The 24386-nt window shown below is 44.3% G+C and overlaps 1 protein-coding gene across 1 annotated transcript in view; it reads left to right on the forward strand.

Moving 5' to 3' along the window:
- The window catches only part of Acvr1 (activin A receptor type 1), a 55992-nt gene that overhangs the window by 19249 nt on the left and 12357 nt on the right, over positions 1-24386 (forward strand). The window contains exons 2-7 of the mRNA XM_051166109.1: positions 1268-1531; positions 3379-3590; positions 7087-7186; positions 12200-12346; positions 17429-17704; positions 21799-21996. Coding sequence (XP_051022066.1) covers positions 1268-1531; positions 3379-3590; positions 7087-7186; positions 12200-12346; positions 17429-17704; positions 21799-21996 — 1197 coding nt within the window. The remainder of the gene's footprint in view (positions 1-1267; positions 1532-3378; positions 3591-7086; positions 7187-12199; positions 12347-17428; positions 17705-21798; positions 21997-24386) is intronic.

Below are 24386 nucleotides of genomic sequence, written 5' to 3' on the forward strand. Positions count from 1 at the left end.
TTGTTTTTAAAGGAAAAAGGCAGTTATGACATGCTGCCAAGAGTTAGGTGATCAGAGGGGAGCCTCTCTGTGCCACAGACCTTGGGAAAGAGTGCTGGAGGCCAGATTTCCTTGAAAAGGCCTTTGGTGACAGTGGCCTTGGCTCACTAAGGAATAGCCTTTAGGATTGAGCTGTGCACATTCTGTCTTCACTTTCCTTCCCTGCTGGCTGAAAGTGTTGGAAGTAGCAAGTCTGAACTAATCATCCCAGTGAGGGAGGAGGAGAAAGTGATGTGAAAATGAAACTGCAAATAAGTGTTTTCAGAAAGACAATTGGGAGGTCTAATGAAGTGTGCCTCTCCTGTGATACTCTGGTATCTCACTTTGTTTTGCATCTTGGCATCACTGGGCTTCTGGTTTCTGGTCCTACCTGCTACTTAATAGTTTAAATATGGCTTCCTTCCCTTTGTTTGTGCCCTTGGTCTGAGTATTTGATGCCAGTTATTTTTTTCCTTGTTCCTTTTATTGTTCCATTTATTTATTTATAGGCAGAGTTTCTCTGTGTAGGCCTGGCTGTCCCAGAACTCTCTGAATAGACCAGGCTGGCCTTGAACTCACAGAGATCTGCTTGCCTGCCCCTGCCTCTGCCTCCCAGAGTGCTGAGATTAAAGGTGTGCGCCACCACACCTGGCTATCAGCTGACAATTCTTAAGAGCTGTAAGTCACAGTTTTAACTAATGCACAGACTCCAGTGTTATCATTACAGGTAGCCTAGCATGTAGCTGAAAATGTTCATAACTTGGATTTGTATCTGTAGAATCTTCTACAAGCGTGTTCTGAAGCATTGCCCATGAGTGCAGACAGGGCAGGAATGGGTGCTCGCTGTTGCCATGCATTTATTTATTTATTTAGGAGACTTTTTTGGGGGGTTATAAAATAAAGGTGGTGAATATTATATTCCCATCAAATATTTTGTTTCGTGGCAGGAACTGGGGATATGAGAGAGGAGTTTCATGCCAGGAGTCTGGACAGCCCATTGCCAGTCTCTGTCCTAGCATGATCATAGGGAGGATGAACAACATAGCCAGATATACTTGTAGACTGAGATGAGATTATTATTTGGTTGAGTGACAGCCATGTGGAATGTGGACACCGGTCAGTATGATGAGTCTGTGACTGGGTTTGCGGTGATCTTAGGGAAACCTGTTTTGTTTTGTTTTGTTTTTTCTCCGAAAGAGGTGACACTCACACAAGTGAATTGTTTTCCCTTCTCACCTCTCCTTTGCAGATGAGAATCCCAAAGTCAACCAGAAACTTTACATGTGTGTGTGTGAGGGCCTCTCCTGCGGGAATGAGGACCACTGTGAAGGCCAACAGTGTTTTTCCTCTCTGAGCATCAACGACGGCTTCCACGTCTACCAAAAGGGCTGCTTTCAGGTTTATGAGCAGGGGAAGATGACGTGTAAGACCCCGCCGTCACCTGGCCAAGCTGTGGAATGCTGCCAAGGGGACTGGTGCAACAGGAACATCACGGCCCAGCTGCCCACTAAAGGTTCCCATGGCTTCTTCTATTTCTAGATCAAGGGCTTTTCTGAGTGTTGCCCCAAGTCTGTGTGGGTTAAGGATGTGCACAGTCTCCTACTCCCTGAACCAGAGCTGATGGGCCATGGAAGGTCACTCTGGGTGAGGAAAGGAAAGGCGTGGTCTTTGGAATCTTAAAAAAGAGAATGGGCGTTTGGGGAAAGTTAGTGATGTGACATTCATCCAGGGGATGGATTTGCTGGCTACAGGTCACCACCAACAGGTGTACGGCTCCCCACACCGCTTTCTGTTAAGGGACCATGGTGACTTTCATAATCCCTTAAGCCATTCTGCCTAGTAAACATTCGTCTCTGGGTCATGAGTGTTCTGAGAGAGGTAGAGCAGTAACCTGGTGCCTGCATGAAGTGCCTTTCCCTTCTTAAGAAGAAGACAAAAAAAAAAAAAAAAAAAAAAAAAAAGCTTGCTAACCCTTCCAGAATGGAAAGTCAAGTCACATGCGGTCATACATGAGCCCTGTAGTTAAGGAGTTTCCCATCATGCATTTCCGATGGATTCCATGTGCTTTGGAAACCGGTCTCCCTCTAAGACTGTTTTCTCATATAGTGAACTCTAAGTGGCTATCTCAACCTACTGTCAAGATTAATATAGGTCCACCCCAAGCCAAATTTACTCTCTTAATAAGTAGTACCTCTTAATAGGTTTAATTATATGATTTTGTAGTCATGGAAGGAAAACACAAATGGCGTAAGAGAGGCCACACTAACCCTTCACTGCCAGGGCTGACACCAGGCAGGAAGGATAGCTGATAGGTCACAAGGCAGGTTTTTAGTTGCTGTGACTCCCTTAAGGGCTGGTACAGGCTACATTCTGATATGAAAATAGAGTTGAATAACAAGGCTTTCAAACAAACAAACAAACAAACAAAAAGGATTGAATCTTTGAGTAGTTAGATACCCTCACACTCAGTATGTTAATTCTTTACTCACAGAATGGATGGACAGGAAGAAATGTCTCTAGTTGCACACCCTGCTACACGTTAAGCTTTAACATACTTATTTGTGCATTTACTTATTTGTGTTTGTGTGTGCAGACACACATGCACACACTCAACCCGTGTTTGCATGTGTGTGGTAGGTAAGAAAGAGGACAACTTGTGGGAGTTAGTTCTCCTACTGTGTGTGTCCCAGGGGTCGAACTCAGGCTGGGAGGCTTTGCAGCCAACGCTCCTACCCTCTGAGCCACTTTGCTCTCCAGCACCCTGTGTTTTAGCAGAAGGTGCTTTGTACAAGAAATTTCATATTTGAGACGTCACACTACCTGTCATTTTATCAGATCACTTCTTACACATAATCTTGCAGATGGCATGCACTATAGAGTATTCTGTTTAGCAACATGATTCTCAGGACTTGCTGAGTTAAAGAAACAGTGTGAAGGATCTTTGAGTAGAGAGTGGGTTGCTGGAGGGAGCCCTGAGACTGGGAAAGCACGTTCTCACTGGGAAATCTCTGTGTAATGGCTGCCCATCAGGGCTTGTTGTAAAGCACTTTGCATCTGAAGATAAAAGCAAGAATAATGTCAAGGCTTAAATGGCTCTTGCATTTTAGAAGCTCTTAAACAGTCATGCATTAATGCAGCTGATTCTTGGTGGGATCCTTTCTAAACCCCAATTCTGTTTCATCAAATGACCACTGAAATGCATGTCAGGGCCATTGGTTGGAAATCAGAAAGTATTCTAGTTGTGAGTTGTTTTGATCCATGAGATTATTTGGTCAGGATCAGGAGCCATTTCCTAGGATATTTGTAAACAAGAAAACAGTGGTCCCAACATCCACTTACCATTCTCTTCCTGTTCTCCAGGGAAGTCCTTCCCTGGATCACAGAATTTCCACCTGGAAGTCGGACTTATCATCCTCTCAGTGGTGTTTGCAATATGTCTTTTGGCTTGCCTCCTGGGAGTTGCCCTCAGGAAGTTTAAAAGACGCAATCAAGAACGCCTCAACCCCAGAGATGTGGAATACGGTACCATTGAAGGCCTCATCACCACCAACGTAGGAGACAGCACCCTAGCGGTGAGTGTGGAGTCTGGAGGGGGGTAGAGGTGGACACCTTGAGTGTGGAAAGCCAACAGAGAATGGACAGTTGAGTCATGCAGTGTGACTACCGTAGTTTTCAGACCATAAGACACACTTCCCCCCCCCCCCAACAGTGGCAGGGTGGGGGGAAATTGGGGTACGCTTTATGATCCGATTGCTGTTTTTTACTGTTTTTCTTGTTTTACTGCTCTAAAACCTGGGTGCGTCTTATGGTCAGGTGTGTCTTATGGCCTCAAAAATATGGTATCTATTCACTGGGCCCCTAGGCAAGCACCCAGTATAAGAACACATTTCTTGTGAATAAGAACATCCATTTCAGACTGACACAAAAAGAATGGGCTCTGAGACTTTATGTTATAGATTCTTGGTGGTTACTTTTCTTTGGCGAATGTGAGGAAAAGGGACAGAGAATGATTGGTGGCCTGCAGTTTTGGAGGGCTTGGAAGGGTGGTGCTCCTGTTACTCTATAAAAGTGTTTTTTTTTTAAGGAAGCATCTTTTCATTAATATTAAAAAATCATTTTCCCTTTATATTATTTGAATAGCCCATAATTTAGAAACTTGGCAGCTCTTGAAGTAGCCATTCGGTTTTTGACGCTCCAGTACTGCCCCCTTGTGGAGTGTAGGCAGCTGGCTGAACCAGTGCCCTCCAGTAGAAATCTGTGTAGCATGTACAGATTTTAAAATGCTTTCATAGTCACTTTAACAAGTAAAGAGGGGTAAAAACAAAACTTTACAATTGGTATCATTTCAACGTACAGTGAAATTATTGACATTTTAATGTGAGTTTTCAAAGGATACATCTATCCAGACCCCTCATAGTTTACTTCTACAGCACAGATGGTGATGTTATTTATACATTTGACTTTCTCCCTGGCCAGTGAGGTGGATCCGAGGGGTAAAGATGCTCACTGCTAAGCCTAATGACCTAAATTCAGTTCCCCAGAACTCACATGGTAGAAGGAGAAAACCGACTACAACAAGCTGTCTCCGACTTCCAAATATGTGCTGTAGCAAGGCTGACCCCTCTGCCCCTAATAAATAAGTAAATAAATAAATGCCATAAAAATTTTAAACCGCCCATGTATTTTAAAGCTATAGTGTCACATTAAAAGTGAGTGTCTTATTTTAGTTGCTCTTCTAAACTTTTAGTTAAGTCAGGGAAGTAGGTCACTTACCACACACAGCCTACTATAGAGTGCAAAAGAATAAAGTAACAGCATTCTCCATGGATACTACATGGTTTTCCTGAAAAAGACAAAGATCTGTGGGTGTAAGGTGCGAACGATACAACCAGATCAGCTTTTCCCCTGTCCTAATCCAGTGAGCTGCAAGCCAATCAAGTATCTTTGTAATGTGATTCAGAACTGATTCATGCTATGCTCCTGTCGCATACCGGATTGCCATGCCTGAAGGCTGGCTCTACTACGTACGTGACAAGTCTATAAGTGCCCGGAAGTTCTGTAATTAGGCTTGCTCTACAACTTTCTTTTGTTGTTTTCTGGAAAAGATGTACCCTAAGCCATGAGCATCTTTAGCTCGTGTGCTACACCTGGGCAGCAGTAGGACCAACCTGTAGTCAGGTGTCAGAGCATCACTGATGCTGGAGGATGCAGGCTGGGAACCATTTTGCCTTGCTGCCTGTACCATCAGTATTCCATTTCAGTGAAAAAGGAGCAAGTTAGTGTTGTATACCTCCTTTTACTTACCTGTTTGAGTTGTGGTGTGGTAGATCTGGGAGAAAGGAGACCTCCCCGCCTTCCACCCTCCATTAAACCTTTGTTCAGAAGTCTGTTCTGAGGTTTAGGGAAAAGCAGGTGGGTTTATGGAGTTTGGGAGGCTGGTTCCCGACACACTTCAGCAAAGCAAGATTCTAACACAGATTAGTCAGAGTGTTGTTCCTCAGAGCTGCTAACATGTCTAATTACCAAGGGCAGTGATTGGAATATCTAGTGCAAATTACTGTTTAAGTAGCTTTTAGAATTTTGAAATAGGAATGAAAGCCTGTGCCAAAACAGTCTTCTCAACGCAACCCAGCCACGCAGCTGACAGAAAGCCATGCTAGGATGATACAGTAAGGAATAACCAGTTGTCCTTACTTACTTATTTTAAGAATATGTTCATTTGTGTGAGCTGACAAAGTGTGACCTAGCTGAAGCTCGCCCATGGCTGAGGCTTCAGGAGTTGAGGTTGGTCTTTATTATTAGTCTTTGGTTGATTTCATCCCCCAGCTCACCCCCTAATCTGTGAACTTAATTAGAACCAAAACTATGCATCATGAAAAAGCAACAGCTTAATGCACAGAGTTTTTTTTTTTCTCCAAAATAACTGAGCGAATGGAAATGGCAGGCCTGGCAAGAGAGACTCGTTGGGGGTCACGTGACCCCTATTTCCTCTACATTCGTTTTCTTCTTGTGGCTTTTAAAAGCTCTGAATTTCTTCTGTTGAATATTCAGCTGTTGGCAATTTTACTACTGGTCAACAGTATGTCACAGTATTGCTCCACAGAAGTAAGAGAAGATGAAATTCACAGGGATCTATGTATTGCTTTACTGGAGCTGCTTGTGTTTCGGGACAGGAAGAGCGTTGGGCAGGGTTGAGTGGATGTTACTGCAGCCTTCCCACCATCACCATGGCTGTAAAGCTGTGTACTAGAGATGACCCAGGCCAGGTTCTGCTTCTGGGCCTTTCCTAAGAGGATGAAAAAAACCTGATGAATGAACTAAGCATGCTCATTTGGAGAAATCAATTTGCAACCCTGGTTTTCTGTTTCACATGATGTATTGTTTTAGTGTTTCCCTTTCTAATTCGCGGTTCACGTTAAGAAATGACAAATAGGTGTTAATTTAGTGACCCCGTTTGTTCATCTGTTACCTGAAGAAAAAAAGAACGCTTCATCCAGAGAAACACCTACACCCACACACTTATAAGTACAAATTTAATGATCCACGTATTATTAGATTCTTTCCATTACAAATATTACACCTAGATGCTTATATTCCTAATTTGTTTGCTTCTAATTAGACATCTTTAGTTTGTATGGCAGCTGAAGGAGATTATTCGATGGACGTTTAGTGAGCAGAGCAGGGTGCTATAGATCAAGCACAGCTCTCAGTGCTGAAGTGCCCCCCCACCCCAATCTTTCCTACTACTTTCTCATGCTCAGTCCTTCTAACTTTCTAACGTGCTCATTAGCTTAGCACATTTTCTTCTTTGTGTATTTGATTATAAAACTCAAGGGCTTCAGAAAGAATGATGGATCCTTCAGCAAACCCTGTCTTAGGTTTAGCCACTAGTTTTCCCGAGACATAAAACCAGCCCTTTCAGGGAAGACTTTCAGGCATTTTTAGTGGGTCACATGACCAGAGTTGCTGGAAACCACGTGGGTTACCATAGCATGTATCCAAGGACTCCAAAGCAGGAGCTGTCACTCAGGCTCAGTAACTTCTCTTTCTCCTTGTTTCACATTTCAGGAACTACTGGATCACTCCTGCACTTCAGGAAGTGGCTCTGGCCTTCCTTTTCTGGTACAGAGAACTGTGGCTCGCCAGATTACCCTGCTGGAGTGTGTCGGTAATTCTTTGTTTCCCTTACTTTGGGGAAGTAGGCAACACTAACTGTGATTCTAGAAGTAGGATGGAGCTTGGAAAAGTCTGCTTCTTGTTGCTGATTATTGCTTTCTCACTAAAACAAATGCAGGAGGCACCGAGCCACCCTGCACTGCTGTTCACTTTCAGGGGGTATGCCATAGCTATGGGGTCTCTGTTCTCTGTGGCTCCCGTTTGAGCACTTGCTGAAGTTCTGGTAAGGGAGACATCATTAAGTAGTATAGACAGTGCCTAGTCAGAGGGAATCACTGGGTTTGTGTGGCAAGTGCTTTACCCATTGAACTGTTTCAATGGCCTACCTTCCTTCATTTAAAAGTACACATGCCTTTCCAGGCGTTGGAACTTAACAGAAGTACTTTAAAAAGCTGTGAAATTGTCATTTTGGCTGGTGAGTTACCAAAAATGCTTGAAAAGGATTTAGCACACATTTCTTCTGTCTTCTGAACTGGCAGAATGAATTCCTAGGAATTGTGGATTTCTGTGTCAAGGATGACTAGATGATGATGATGATGATGATGATGATGATGATGATGATGATAGTGGTGGTGATGGTGACGATGATGGTGGTGATGATGATGATGGTGGTGGTGGTGATGATGATGGTGGTGATGGTGATGATGGCTTCGTGAATTCCACAAGGCTGGTGCAGAATGCTTTGCTTGTGTTTGAGACAAGGTCTCTTTTGGCCCAGTTTAGACCTAGAACTCAGTATGTAGCCAAGGATGACCTTAAATTCTTGATCTCTCATCTCCATCTCCCAAGTGCTGGGATTATTATAGTCATGCATTTCTATGGACAGACTTATTTGCTTTGTTTTTATGAGACAGGGTTCTTCTGTGTAGTCCTGGCTGTCCTGGAACTCACTTTGTGGACCAGGCTGGCCTTGAACAAAGAAATCTGAGTGCTTCTGTCTTTTAGGTTCTAGGATTAAAGGCAGGCGCCAGCCTCCCCCAACCCTACCCACCCAAAATGCAATTTTACAGTCCCGATTTTCAGGGCTGAGGGGATGGCTCAGTCAATAAATGCTTGCTATACAGGCATGAGGACTTGATTCTGATCCCCAGTGTGAATATAACAAAGCTGGCATGGTGGTGTGTGCCTATCGTCACAGCGTAAGGGATGCAGAAACAGGAAGATCTGCGAAGTTTGCTGGTTTATGAGCTTTAGGGTCAGTGAGAGATAGACCCTGCTTTGAAAAAACAAGTTATTGAAGAAGACACCCAGGGCATTGAAGAAGACACCCAGGGCATTGAAGAAGACACCCAGGGCATTGAAGAAGACACCCAGGGCATTGAAGAAGACACCCAGGGCATTGAAGAAGACACCCAGGGCATTGAAGAAGACACCCAGGGCATTGAAGAAGACACCCAGGGCATTGAAGAAGACACCCAGGGCAAATCTCTTATACACACAAGTGACCACTCCCTCCTCCATCCTTGCCACACACACGCAGGATACACTTTATCTTAAATGAAGTCCTCATTTTTTTTTTTACTAGTTTCATGGGATGGGTAGATATTCACAGGTAGCATGACCAGGTTTTTTCAGCTTCCCATTGAGACGGCACAGAAATGCCTGGCATGGTCTCTACGCTCCGTCTGGTGCTCAGGCTCCTTGGGTGGGAGTTGCAGCTCCTGCCCTCTGACAGTTTGTTTTGGGGAAGTGGCTGACCATTATAGCTGTCCCCGCCGCTTGCTGCTCCATGAAGGAAGAACACTCTCAAACCCACTAATAAGATCTGGGGTGGGCAGCACTGTTTCCTAAAGCACAGGTGTCAGTGAGGAACTATGTTGTCTTTCTCCAGGTCTGCATCTGCTGTGCCTATTTCCTTCCCACTGTATGCAGCTCCACCACAGTTGACTGAGGCCGGAGAAACATAGAAGGCAAAACTGAAAACAAAAACAAAAACCCCAAAACAGCTAGAATTGTCATATTGTAGTAACTAGCATCCTGTTTGTTAGGGAGCAAGGATGCCTGGGTAGTGTTGGGAGGCAGTGAAGGGGCCATGCACCTTGCCTTTCCTGCCTTTTTCTTGCCCCAGCACTCATCACTCACAAGTCCTCGGAGATGGTCCAATTGCTCTGAACTGTTTACAGTTCTGAGTTCATACATGTTCTTCAACATTTTTGGACTAGTGTAGATTCAATTCTTGCATTTTAGGGAGTTGGCATTGAAGACTGATGGAATACAGAGCCTTTTTAGGAGTTTGGAGTTTGTGTTTGCATGGTATACCTTCGTCGGTGGGGGGGGGGGATATAGATAGACGGTCACTTTAGTTAAAGAAGAGGGGGAGCTGACTCTGTCCGCCCTTCCTACACTGTGCCCTCCACATGTGGAGGCCCCGGCCTGAGCATCCTCTTTGTGGGCCTTCCTGGCCAAGAACATTTGGGAAGCTGTGCCACTCTCTTAGGGGCTTCTGTGTAAGACTACATTAGCAAAAGCATTTGGCAAACATTAAAATAAATCTCTGTTTTGATTTTATCCACCTACCATGCCATATATTTTATTTTCTTAATGAAAGGGGGGGGGGTGGGAAAGGTGTGTGACAACAAACAACTTTGTATCCACAACTCTTTGGGGTATTTTTCTTTACTTATTAATGAAACAGTGACTACAAAGGGAAAATACAGATAACAGAATGGAGCAAGGCAGGAAAGGCTTCGCATTCATTTTCTATTTCTGTAGCTGCTGTCTTCGTAGCATCTTAATACTAGTCTTCATCTTGAACAGAAATGCAAAGCCATTCCTGTGACTTGATTAAAATGACTGATAAACTAAGCAGACCCTCGTGTGATTATTGACACTGCCCCACAGTTAACTCTGGCCATACTTAGCATCCCTTTGTATTAGTCATTGGTGCTGGATAGGGTTATTAGTTCTTGTCAGGGACCTCAGTTTGGTGGTTGTCCATGTTACTATTATCACTTCCAGAGCCAAATAGTACCCAGTGTGTCACACCTGTGAGGCAGCCACTCTGTCGCCAGGTCACATCCCCAGCCTTCAGTGGTTTTGTGACTGTTTCAGGTGTGTCACTTGGACGCACCCGCTTTCTTTCTATGCTTAGGTTCTTACTGGCTTCGTTTTCCAGCAGAAGACTGTACTTGTGTACATGCAGGTGGCACTGCAGCTGCTTATTAAAGCCCTGTGATGGTGCAGTCCCCACAGGCCTGGGCAGAAAAGCCTCATTGCTTTGTAGTTTCATCTCCCGCTGCACTGCCTGCCATCTGGGCTGATTACACCCCCTGTTGACCCCCGTAGTTTTGAGATAATGGCCTCCTCTTCCCTACCTCTTTGATCATCTCTACCTATAATTACAGAGATGATTGGAAGGGGGGAATGTGTCCTTGATAAGCATGTGGCTGCTGCAGGGACTGGGGGGGCATGCCTCAGACAGGTCAGATCCCAGCTGAAGTCACCCCATTTTCTAAAATATGCCCCCCAAGTGTCTTTTAAAAATACCGTATTGCTGTTAGTGTATGAGAGTTTTGATTGCATGTATGTCTGTGTATCCCAAGGTTGCCTTAGTGTCTGAGGAGGCGAGAGGAGGGCATTGCATCCCTTGGAACTGAGGTTACAGATGGTTGTGTGCCGTTTATGGGTGGTGGGAATCAAATATGGGTCCTGCGGGAGAGCATCCAGCGCTCTGAACCACTGAGCCATTTCCCCAGCCCCCTGGTGACTTTTAAAAAGACTTTATTGATTGATAATTGTATATGTATGTTTGTGGCACATGTGTGTGACTGTGGACACCAGAGGACTGCTTTGTGGAGTCTGTTCCACTTTTATATAGATTCTGGGCATTAGACTCAGGATGGAACCAAGCAAGGCTATGCCCCTGCCGCACCATCTCTCTGACTCCCAAATGCTCTTTCTAGTGTATCCCATTTGTGATATCACCAGACCCATCTAAGCAAATGCCATGGCTAGTGTCAGATGGCAGAGGTGTTCTCGGATTGTGATCTGCTTTCAAAATACGCTTTCTTCCAAGAAACCCTTGGAGGTGGTGGTGCACGAGAACCTCCTCCCAGCACTGTAGCTTGTGGTTAATCTCCAGGTCCTCAAACTGCCCTTCTGTGTGGGGGGTGGGAGATGGGGGGGGGGGGGGGGCGGCAGCGGTGGTGGCATAAGTACAATCAGATATTTGTGCTTAGAAATGCCTCTGAGGGCCCAATGTAAAGGAAGGGAGCCAGGAAGCAATTCTCTTATTTAGCTACATAGCCCCTACCCTTTTCGCTTTTGTTACCACACTGAAATCTAATAATTGATATTAATTTCTGAACTGTAATTCCTTTCATGCATTTTGAAAAACTGTATGCCAAAGGTTTCTAGGCTTTTGACATTGCAACTTTACATTGCCATCTCCAAGTCTGTTGGACTGCCTTCACAGCTAGCTTGGGACACAAGTTAGATATCCCAGGAAAGCTATTTAGATACAAATGTGCAGTTAGTTAGCAGCTATTTGTATGGTACAGATTAGAAGGCAGTTTTCTGTCATCATAGGGCAGATGGGGGAAGGTAGGTCCTACCTTATTTTTGTACATTTTGTATATTTTGCTGAGTCTATCCAGCAAATAATGAGAGGTGTTAAGAGTTCCAGGCTTTAGGCTCAGTGTTTACTTCTAGGAGTTGCTTGGTCTGGCTGTGTGCCCTGTATTTACCCTCCTATATATTAAAAACCAAGAATAATCTCAGCGCCACACAAAGAAACACATGACAAAAGTGAAAGTTACTGGCAAGACAATCTTTACAAAAAGAGTCTACTGAACCCATACCCGGCCAGTGAATAAATGTGCCAAAATGGCCTCCGCGATTTATCTTTGATGTGGGTGATGACTTTGTCTATTGCATTGGTGGGAACTCATCTTCATCATGTGGTGCAATTAGGTAATCCGCGCAGAGAGTAAGCAGGAGGTCCAACAGGAAAACATTGTCAGGCAGACTGGGTCTCACATATATCTATCTGTTTTACTGCCCACAGGGAAGGGCCGGTATGGAGAAGTGTGGAGGGGCAGCTGGCAAGGTGAAAATGTTGCCGTTAAGATCTTCTCTTCCCGAGATGAGAAGTCATGGTTCAGGGAAACAGAGCTGTACAACACTGTGATGCTGAGGCATGAAAATATTTTAGGTAAGTATGGGATGAGCTTTCATTGGTCTCAATAGAGATAAGTGCCTTTTCTTTCCCCCATGTGCCAGATCTGAAGTTTAAAGTCTCCTCTGAAAAGCAGCTGAGCGACCCTCAGCATTTATAGACTATCTAATTTTTTTTTTTTTATATTTAAAAAAAAAATCTGCACATAGGTTATAAATTTCCTGCATGACGAAAAGGAGATCTGTTGTGGGGCCTTCTCACTCTTGTGTCTGCAGATGTATTTCAACAACAAAAACTTGTTCTGCATTGTTCTTTTCTAGGCTTCTTGGGTGGTTTTGCTTTTTGCTTGCCCCACCCATCCTGAATATTTATTACTTGAATCAAACTTAGAAAGGTCCTTGGATTCTTTCCTAGAGATTCACAGCTCCCAGGGACACCGTAATTAGATGCACATTCCCTCAAACTAGGCATCATTTTTAAAGACGAGATTTACAGAGGGATTCAGCATACATTTTAATTTGAAAACTCCTAGCATATTTCTGGGACTCACAAAGTATAGATGAATTTTCATCATCTCATCACAAAAGCTTAGCAGCACTTAAAAAATACGTGAAGTGCCCACTACAATCCTGCCTGTTATGGCAATGGAGAGGGCCCATCAGCTTCTGTAGTTTTAAAAGGCTTTGAGTATGTTTCCATTAATACACACATATGCTGAAAGCTGCCTAGAGAGAGTCTTCAAAAATAGAAGTGAGATCTGTGTAGAATTAACTGCAGGCTATAGCGTTGGCCACTATTTGGCTATCCGATTATGGTTGGGCCTTGTACAATTCACTTCCATCCCATCCTATCAATTTCTGTGACCAATCAAATGTGACCCAAGTTGTTGGCTACTGATAATTGGATGGCTGTCCAAAGCTTTACTTTAACAATGTAGTGGTGATGTTCAATCTCAGGAACATTTAAAAAGTGTCTTTGAGGGACTGGAGAGATGGCTCAATGGTTCAGTGCACTGGTTGCGCTTGTTGGGGTCCTGGGTTCTATTTCCAGCACCCACATGGCAACAATTTGTAACTCTAGTTCCTAGAGACCTGATGACCTCTTCTGGCGTCTGTGGGCACTGCATGCACATGTTGTACACACATATATGTAAACAAAACAGCCCTCTCCCCACTGAATAAAGGTAAGTAAGTAAATAAATAATAAATAATGCATGTCTCTGATTTCTCTAAAATTGCCCTTTAGTGTTGGTGACTTCTAGGTCTGACAGTCGTGACGCCCCAGTTGTCAGTTGCAAGGAGTCTTGATCCTCAATTATAAATGTGTCTATATCTGGCTACATCCAGTATTTTCCTTTATGTAGTACTATGACAAACAGTGGCTTTGTTCTTGTTTGCCTTGTTCCTTTTCCATCCTCTAACCTCCTTTTCCTCTATCTAAACGTCTTGGTCTCTGAGTTTCACTGAATAGCCTCCTCTGTGTGTTTCTGCACACCCTTTGCTGTTAGCCTACCACTCACCGCCTATGCTGCCCTAGGGCGGTCTGTGTGTAATAGCTGTGATGACAGCCATAGCAACACTGCCGGGGAGCATGGTGGATCATCACTGTGCCACGCGTTCTGCTGGAAGTGCTTCATGTGTGGACTCTCAGGTAACCCCGACTGCAGTCTTAGAGAGTAGGTGTTCTCATTTTCCCAGTTTGATGAGTAGCAACATACTAGAGCTGGTGGTGGGGGGTGTCATGCTGAGCGCCCTGTCCCCTCACCACAGCTCACTGCTGTGCACTGCAGTCTACAGGATAGTCGTGTCACATAGCACTAGAGTCATGTCTTAGGTTACGGAGTCAGGGTAGGAGGTGGACAGTCGTCCACAGTCAAATTTGCCTTGAGGCTCCCCATCTTCCTTCTGCCCCTGGACCAGGCTGAGATTGAGCAACAGTTGGAGTTGGTTGTGTTAGAAGCTCTGAGTACAACAAAGGCTTATCTTTAAATAGTAGAGGCACTATTTAAAGTACGTGGGAAGATGCATGTACTCCTAGGAGGCATGCGAGGTCTTGAAACCTTTCGAAGGAAGAGCCTCCTGCACCTGCCAATCAAAGTTGCATCTTTCTGAACACTCACTGCCTTAGCACTGTAACTGAGGAGGTGGATTAGTGAGGTGATCCACTCCCAAGTCTTCTATCGCACTCCTTTAAAAGGATAGATGATTTCACTTTCTGCAGTGTTTTTTGAGACAGGGTCTAATGTATCTCAGGCCACCTCAAAGTCACAGTGCAGCCAAGGAGGATCTTGCAGTTTTTGGATCCCCACCGCCCCCCGCCACTTCCACATCTCAAGTGCTAGAATTACACCTAGAAGTACCACCACGCCTACCTTATGTGGATATGAGGATCAAATGTGGGATTCCCTGTGTGCCGGGCAAGCCCTGTCCCAGTTACACCCCCCAGTCCTGTTTCAAGTATTTTGCGCATAAAGTTGAACAGCTTTAACGCTGGCATGGCTGTGCAGCGATCACCATCCAATTTCATAACTGTCTCATGTTCTTGTGTCATGTGTGATGAACTGGTGAGGTGGCTCAGTGCTTACTGTCAAGCTTGAGCTTGCCCTGAACTCAGTCCCTGGGATCCCCATGGAAGGAGAGAACAGACTTCCACACCTTATTCTCTGGCTTCCACTATGTGGATGTGCCACAGTACATGTGTTCATATGCACACACATACAAAATAAGCAAGTAACAGTCGATATAATTTAAGAGTTAAAGTGCGGTACTAAGGGGCTGGGGAGATGTAGGGAAAGTGGCTATTTTGCTGGATTGACAGCCTGAGTTTAGACCGCCCCAGAACTCATGTAAAAACTATGCTGTACTGCATGCATGTTATAATCTCAGCACACTCCTACTTGGAGACTGGGGATGGAGACATTAGGATTGCTAGAAGTCCATGGACCAGAGGGTTGCATATATAGCAGTGAACGGCAAGAGAGACCATGCCTCAAACAACATGAAAGGCAAGGACTGACACCTGGGATTGTTCTGTGATCTACACACATGAACCCTCTCCCTTGTATGCCCTCACACCATGAATACATACATACACGTGTTTGCACGTGTCTACACAAGCACACACACAAGAATACCATTGACTGTTTCATGTCACTATTTCTTGAGCCTACCCAGGAGGGAAGCAAACTACCCCTGAAAATATAAAATTAAGGTGTTCTTCCTACACACTGTGTGCTCAGCATCCTATTAAAAGCATTTTGAACTCACTACCTTTTGCTTCCATGCCCTGTTAGGATAAGTGTCGTGACCCACATCTTATAAGCAAGGAAAGTTGGATGGAGAGCTTGTGTGCCTTGGTCATGGTCACCCAGCTCAAGGATGGTGGAGCCAATGTGTAAAGCAGTGGTATAGCTTGAGGGTGCAACCATCTCCACCCCTCACATTCCGGCACCTCTGCTGCTTACTGAGAGCATTCCCACTGAAAACTTCACAGGTCTTACGTTAATTTTTGGGCGACATTTTATTCTTTAAGAGCCTGGGAAGATGGCCCTAACAGAAATATTTGGTCAAACCATCCTTCTCCCTGTGTTATGAATACGCCCAGTGGGTGAATCTGAGTCCCTACCTCCAGGCACTTGTTCAGTTTTTATTAACAATGGACTGCTTTGGATTACAAACACAGATATCCCATAATAGTGCTCCAGCACTGAGAAGTGAATGCACTTACATAAACTTGAGAGGTAAACAGTTGAAAAAAAATTTTTGCTCATTTTGAACATGGTGAATGCGACATACAAATCCTTCTTTAAGATCTAAGGGCCACAGGGAAGGTGAGAGCAAAATACGATTATTTTTCCTCAGGGGAAGAAATCAGCACTGGCTATGGCTCAGGCTATGTTAGCGGTTTCACTTCTTTGGAATGGCACTTTCTAGTTTGGCGTCTTTATTTGGGGGGAATGTTAACGCAGATTAAGAGTCCCTTAAGTGTTCTTAGAATGTGTACAGAAGTCGCTTCCTGCCTCTCTTATTCGCCTATTAGTGTTTCACTTCTCTTTAAGACAACTTCACTTGTCACCTCGGGATGAAAGCCTAATCCAATGACTACTCTGAATTATTAAGATTATTTATTTTTGAAAAGATTTATTTAGACACTACAGCGGGTACAGCTGGCATGGCGGTAAGAGGATGCTGCCTGCTCTGAGCTGTTAGGATTGCAGGTGCTGGGCTCATGGTGCCTTTTTGCTATGAATGCTACAGTCCTCCCTCCCTATTGTCAGCCCCCTTTTTGAGTTGGACTTTTCCAGCCCACAGACACCATCCTGGTGTTTTTACTATGTGTCTGATAGAAGCATCAGAAATACCCATAACATTTGACTTTTGTTTGTTTGGTTGGTTTTTGAAACAGGGTTTCTCTGTGTTAGCCTTGGCTGTACTGGAACTTGCTCTGTAGACCAGGCTGGCCTCGAACTCCGAACCCCGAGTGCTGGGATTAAAGGCGTGAGCTATCATCACCACCACCCAGTGACTAGTTTGTTTTGTTAAGTAATGAATCAATTATTTCATATAATTTTCTGCTGGAGCAAATATAACATAAAAGAGGTCATGGGAACAACCCGTAGTATGTAAAATCCACAGCCAGTCAAGACTAGAAGGCAAACATCCAGGTTCCAGGTTTTGTAGGGTTCTAGGGTACTATTTGGAGTATCCTCACAGCAAAGAGTTTGAAAATCTTATTGCGAGTGAGCACTGAAGTATAAATACTGTATGTCTCTTCACACTGTGTATTAGTGTTTAAAAGGATTACTTATAGTGGAAACTGGCAGGACACTTTTTTTAAAAAGACATATTTATTTATTATGTATACAGTGCTCTGCTTGCATGTGTGCCTGCCCACCAGAAGAGGGCACCAGATCTCATTATAGATGGTTTTGAGCCACCATGTGGTTGCTGGCAATTGAACTAAGGACCTTTGGAAGAACAGCCAGTGCTTTTATCCTCTGAGCTATCTCTCCAGCCCTGGCAGGACATTTTGCTGTTCATTGTAATTACTTTTGGTTCTAAATTAGGTCCGAGTTACATGGCGGAGCTCTCACGGTGACAATTCTGCCCTCCTTTCTAGGTTTCATCGCTTCAGACATGACATCCAGACACTCCAGCACCCAGCTGTGGCTGATCACACATTACCACGAAATGGGGTCGTTGTATGACTACCTTCAGCTCACTACCCTGGATACAGTCAGCTGCCTTCGGATAGTGCTGTCCATAGCTAGTGGTCTGGCGCATTTGCACATAGAGATCTTTGGGACGCAAGGGAAGTCCGCCATCGCCCATCGAGATCTAAAGAGCAAGAACATCCTGGTGAAGAAGAATGGACAGTGCTGCATAGCAGACTTGGGTAAGCTTTAAAAAAAAAAAAAATATATATATATATATATATATATATATATATATATATATATATATATATTTTCCCATTTACCGCACTTACTAATGTTGTGCTCCAACGTTTAGCCAGATTGTACCTGTTTCTCCTCCTAACATGTAGTTCTAAAAGTTTCAGACATTCAGAAAATCTGACTGTCGTTATAGCCAGCAGGTGTACATGTACAGCTTGAACCTCTCCCTCCCCCTCCCCCCATTAACGCTTTACATCTCTTTCGGTCTTGACCACATATTCCTCTATCCATCCATCCGATCATTTAGTCTGTGAACATTTCAAAGCAAGTTGCAGACAAAGGAGTGTTCTTTTCCCTGACAACTCCAACATTCAAACTAATACACCATTAAGTAAAGTGCCTTATTTGTTCATTCAGTTGTTTTTTTTTTTTTTTTTTTTTCCACTGTCAGATACAATTTACCCATCAGGGACAACCCAAATGTTGTATTTTTCAGAGTTTTGACAAAAGCTGTAAGCCCTAAGTCTCCGTCGGCTTTCCTGAGATTCCTCAGAGCAGGCTCACTCGCTCCGTCCCTATCCCACCCTCGCCAGCAGCACATGCTGTTGCTTTTTCTCTTCACAAACTTTTGTAAGAAAGTAGAAGTACAACTATGCACTTCATGGAGTGGTTTGTCTTCAAAATGGTCCATGAAGCCATCACTCCTCTGTAGCCAAAGCGGAGTTAGCAAACGGAGGCAGGCGCCTGTGAGATCACTCACCCTTTACCACGTCGGAGCCCCACCACCCTCCAGGGTTCCGGCTCTGCTAAGGGAACTTCAGCTGTCCTGTGGATGACATTACCTTAGTGGATACTGGCAATTCTTCAAGATAGTACCTACTCTAAACCCCTAGAATTTTGGTCGCATAATTGCGCTAATAAGAAGTGGGTCGGGTTGTTTGTTCACTCTAATTGACTGGAGAGGCTCCTCATTCCGATAAAGGGTTAGAAAGAATCAGCTTTAGTTGCATAATGAGATTAGTCTGGTTTTGTTTGGTTTTAAAAGACAGAGGACTTGGCATGTTAGGGAAATCGATCTCCTTTGAGTCACTTTAGAACCTTTACTTGCACGTTGAGGTATTTTTACAGTGCAGGGTGAAGAGCGTGGTCACCAAGCTGCGCACAGCCATCAGGGTTGCGATGAAGGGAGTGCGTACAGCTTCGGTTGTCTCAGATTTGGGTGCAAATCCTGTCATTTACTCTGCCTTTTTGCATGTTTATATACTTACATGTTTACCTGGCTCAAGGGCTGAATGACACCACTTACACTCTTTCCAAGGGTCAAAGGTTCTTAGCTAAGGAGAGCTCTAGTGCTTCACGCTGTGCTCTGGGCTTCTACGCCATTGGCGCCTCCATAGTGACTGTCCATGTCTTCCTCACATAACTCAACTGCAGCCATGCCCATCTCATAGGATTATGATAGGATTCAGGCGTTGCTAAAAATATCTCATAAGGAGTCGGGTAAGGGCTGCTGCTGTCAGCTAACAGGGCAGCTCTTGGCTGTGGTGTGTGGGACTTACTGAGGAGGGAGATCTGGGATTTTGCTGGTAAGTCCAGCCAATTAATGGTTCAACCACATCTCTCTAGGTATGAAGCCTTCCAATTAAGTATATTAGTTGCTGTGCAAACCCATCCTACTAAGTCACTGCAAGATGTGGGTAATGTTGTCTGGGAAACAGCCCCTTTGTGCCTTTAAGTTACATATACTTTTTCATGGTTTACCCAGAACTTAAGGATCACTCATTAGGAACAGGGTTCTGTTATCAGTGCTGTTAAAAGGACTATTATCTGGTTGGTTTTCCTAATATTTTGTTATTAAAAGAAGTTAATCATATGCATTTTTAATTAATTAAAAAATAAACTATTATTAAAAATGCTTGTGAATAAGTGGAAAAAAATTACATAAAAGGTTTGAAAGACTCCTAGATTCAAAATTGGAAATTTTATCATATTTTCCTTCCATGATTAGGTATTTTTACTAATTTTGAGGCATGTGGCAGACATCATAACATTCTATTACTTAATATCTCAAAATGTACCATCCCCATAGCAAACTATATCTCTTTGAAAATCACAGTTCACCTCATCTCAAAATCATCCAAGTCTTCCTATATAACCCAGTTTGGGCTGGAACCTACTTTGTAGCCTAGTTGGGGATCCCCCTGCCTCCGTCTCCTTTGGTGCTATTTTTTATATTATAGGTAGACAGGTGGTATGTGTGTGTGCCACCATATTAGACAGTTATTTTTTGACTTTTCCAATGCAGTCAACATTTATAAATTGATTTTTAAAAATTTATTATGGTAATTACCCTCTAATAGGTAAGGGACTTGCTGAAAAATTGAGCATCTAGCATCTTCTGGTATGTTTGTTTGTTCGTTTGTTTGTTTTGAGACAGTGTCTCACTATTTAGGCCTAGCTGACCTGGAACTCACTGGCCTTAAACCTTGTAGAAATTTTCTTGCCTCTGCCTCCCAAATGCAGGTGCATGCTGACAAGCTATTGGTCAGGGCCCTAGTCATTTAAAGCATTGGCTGTGACCAGAAGAGCCAGTTCCATTATGGTACACTCCCGTGGCTCTTAGCATGCCAGTCTCCATGGGCTTCTTGGTTTGTTTTTGCTTTTGTTTGTTTGTTTTTTAAAACAGGGTTTCTCTGTGTAGTCTTAGCTGTCCTGGACTCACTTTGTAGACCAGGCTGGCCTCAAACTCACGGTGATACACCTGCCTCTGCCTCCCGAGTGCTGGGATTAAAGGCGTGCACCACCACGCCCGGCTCCACAGGCTTATTTACTGGCCTTTTAGCCCAATGAATGAGCCAAAGAAAACTATTAGGGAAACTCTTATTGTGCCTTCATTTTAAATACCCACAAGGTAACTTTTGTCATACTTTATTAGTCCAGCCCAACTTCTGGACAAAACTAAAATCCAGAACGGCTCGCATGGCCGTGTCTGTTTCAACTGCACTGTAACAGCATTCTGATGTTTTAACCGTAGTTTTAGGAATGGCAGAGGAACATATATGATTTGGAAAATGTTTACAGCAGCCAAAACAGAGAAAGAAAAAGCAGCCTGCTTTAGATGAAGGCAGTTGCTGAAGTCTTTGCTAACTATGAAGAGTCAGATGACCTGTGCTCTCTGGCCCTGTATGGAGTCATGCACCCAAAGCTATGGCCTAAAGAATTCCTTCGCTGAAGCTAACTGGAGGGATTTCCAAGGCACCGTAGGATTGCAAAGTTTCCAGGGGCATCTAGATCTCCTTTGGCACTTCTCAGCGTATCGAGTGTTATAGCAATCATTTTAAGATGGTCTGTTTATCCATCAATAAACAATTCCATGCTCAAATAAGCCATGCACACATCTGTCTTTCTCCGGTGGCTAGTGGGGAACACGGCAGGTCTCTCTGACTGAGGAATTCAGAAATGAGCCATGGCTTAAGTGCCGTGGAACCATTCCACGAGAGAGGTGCACTTCAAGTCAAGGTTCAACCTATTGCCGTCTGTTCCCAGGATTCCAGGGGAAGGCCTGTGGGTTGAGCCAACCTGATTGCTCTGATAGGTGGCCGTCCCTTTGGGGACGAAGCAGAACCTGTCATAGCTTGCCCTTTATGGAACAATAAATTACCTCAGGGTTTTGGTCCCACACCTACTTGTTCGGAGACAAGTAGGAGAAGTGGTGAGATTTGAGAGTTTAATTTGCTGATCTTTTAAGCCACGCTGAGGTTCACAAGTGGCACGTGAGCCTGCTTTTCCAGGGCTTCAAACACAGCTTCATATTGCCTTAGGGCTTTGGTGTGACCTTTACGAAAGACTCCTAGAGCTTCATATATTAACTTGACAGCCTCCTAATCACCCCGAAATTAGTCCTTGTTCCTGCTCCCGCTTCCTAACTCACATGGAATCTGGGGACCCATTCAGGGTACACTAGGTGTAATTGCGGTGGCACACGTACCACCAGAGGGCGCTTTCGATGGGGATCATGTTATAAACTCTTTCAGCTGTCCTGTAGGAGAAAGGCCTTCTTAGCTCATCACACTGTTCTCTTCTTCCCTTGTAGGCCTAGCAGTTATGCATTCCCAGAGCACCAATCAGCTCGATGTGGGGAACAACCCCCGTGTGGGGACCAAGCGCTATATGGCTCCCGAGGTTCTCGATGAAACCATCCAAGTGGACTGCTTTGATTCTTACAAGAGGGTTGATATTTGGGCCTTTGGCCTCGTTCTGTGGGAAGTGGCCAGGCGCATGGTGAGCAATGGTAAGTGTCTGACATTGTCTTTGCCTGTGGTCTCTTGATGCTGCGTGGTCAAAAGGCACAGGGGGTATGGAAGCTGCGTTGTGTCCTGAGTCAGACCACAGTTGCCCGACTTATGGTGGACCCAGTGTGTAATGGCACTGCGTTTGGAGTGTAAGAGAGGAAATGGCAACCGCGGAACTATTTCTGGAACAACCTATTTTTTTTTTCTTGTTTTTTGTTTGAGTCTCTTGCTCCTCATTTCGTTTCCTGCTCTAGCTTTCTGGTTGACTTTCTCCTTGCCGTCCTTCCCTCTTTGTTGCTCTATAAGCTACATTTAACCTAAGAGAAGTGTTCAGCTTTTATGTAAACATCCTGCTGTTGCAGAATTTTTTTTCTTCTTATCATTGCGTTTATTGAAAAAAGTCTGTCTCCGTATTTGGAAGGCATTTCTTTATTAAAAAGCATTCAGTCCTCTGAATGGATTGAATTGACCTTCAAGGATCATGGATGGGTAGCTGTTGTTAATCTGTTGAATGGATTTTATGAAATGGCGCTGTGTTTACCAATAGGAAAGGATTTGTCTTCTTTCTTTCCTTCCTACCTTCCTTCCTTCCTTCCTACCTTCCTTCCTTCCTTCCTTCCTTCCTTCCTTCCCTTTTCTTTGAAAGTAGAGACTCATTTTGTAGACCAGACTAGCCTGGAACTCACAGAGAACTGACTGTCTCTACCCTCAGGCGCTAGAATTAAAGACATGGACTCCCACACTTGGCCTATTTGTCACTGACTTTTAGCCTGTGCCTCTCACAGCCAGCTCTCCCTCATGTCCTCTGGGTACTTGAGGTATTGATTTAGAAAGTACTAATTCTAATTCTGTCAGCTTGGGCATGCCCTGACAACACAGAGTGGTTCTCATAGCAGAATTGCTTGAATTAACTTGATGAGCCTCATATATCTAGAAAATAATGTCTATGAAAGATTTCCATGAAAAGAGAAGAAAATGATGTTTAAATTTTTATTCATTTTCCAAAAGCCATTTTGAAAAGCCCATGACCCACTGGGATCCTAGATCTGAAGTCTTTTAGAAGCAAGACATGAAATATAACATCTGTGCCATATCTGCCATCCACTGATAGCTTTCCCTAAGGACTGAGTCTTATGGCATAGTTATAATTTTTGTGACTAACATGGCCAGAGATTAGGAGGTTCTGGGGAAGAAATAGAGTTGAATAATTTGATAAATAGCTGAAGTTGGTATGCTTTGGTGATGGTTTGTGTGTGTGTGTGTGTGTGTGTGTGTGTGTGTGTGTGTGTGTGTGTGTGTGTGTGGTGTCAGCGGGTCTGCTTCGAGCACACCCCCTGAGGACATTGTGGTGATACAGACTAGCCATCTGTGAACTGAAAGATGCCAGTTCTTTTTTTATGGAGCCATGGCACTTTCTGGTAATTGTTTCTCAATCCACCGCCTTTCAGTTGGTGCCATCGAGGCGCTTGAGACCAGTTTGTGACAGAACGATTGCCTAGCTGCTTTATAAAGCTCTGAACTTTGCCTGAGATTTCACATGGTCTTTGCTGCCTCCCTGTTCCTTGGTCATTTGTGAGTGCCTTAGAACTGAGGGGGGAAAGTCTCCTTCTACTTAATCTATCCTCCCTGCCCCCCCCCCATTTATTTAGTTAGTTACTTTACATCCTATCTCAATTGCAGGTTCCCCTCCCTTCTCTCCTCCTAGTCCCTCCCTTTTACCCCTCCTTCATCCATCCTCCCCACCCCCTTTCTCCTCCGAGAAGAAGAGACCTCACTTGGACACCCACCACCCCACCTCCCTTTGGCATATCAAGATGCAGTGGGACTAGGAAGCCCAGTTAGGGGAAAGGGATTCAAAGGCAGGCCACAGAGTCAGAAACATCCCTGCTCCAGTTGTTAGGGGACCCACAGGAAGGCCAAGCTGCACACCTGTTACATATGTGTTTCAGGGTCCGGGTCTATCCAGTGCATGCTCTTTGGCTGGTGGTTCAGTCTCTGAGCCTTTTTGGGCCCAGGTTGTTTGACTCTGTAGGTTTTCTTGTGGTGTCCTTGACCTCGCTCGCTCCTTTAATCCTTCTCCCCTTCTTCCACAAGATTCCCTGAGCTCCACCTAATATTAGGCTGTGGGTCTCTTCATCTGTTTCCATCAGCTGCTGAGTGAAGCCACTCAGAGGACACATGTACCATGCTCTTGTCTGCAAGTTGAACAGAATACGATTAATAGTGACAGAGGCTGCCTCTCTCTCATAGGATGGGTCTTTAGTTGGACCAGTTATTGCTTGGTCATTCTCAACTTCTGCTCCCGTCTTTATTCCTGTGCATCATGTAGGCAGGACAAATTTTGGGTTGAAGGCTTTGTAGGTGTGTTGGATTCCCCATTCCTCTGTTG

The sequence above is a fragment of the Acomys russatus genome, chromosome 24 (assembly GCF_903995435.1).
Source record: "Acomys russatus chromosome 24, mAcoRus1.1, whole genome shotgun sequence".
NCBI lineage: Eukaryota > Metazoa > Chordata > Mammalia > Rodentia > Muridae > Acomys > Acomys russatus.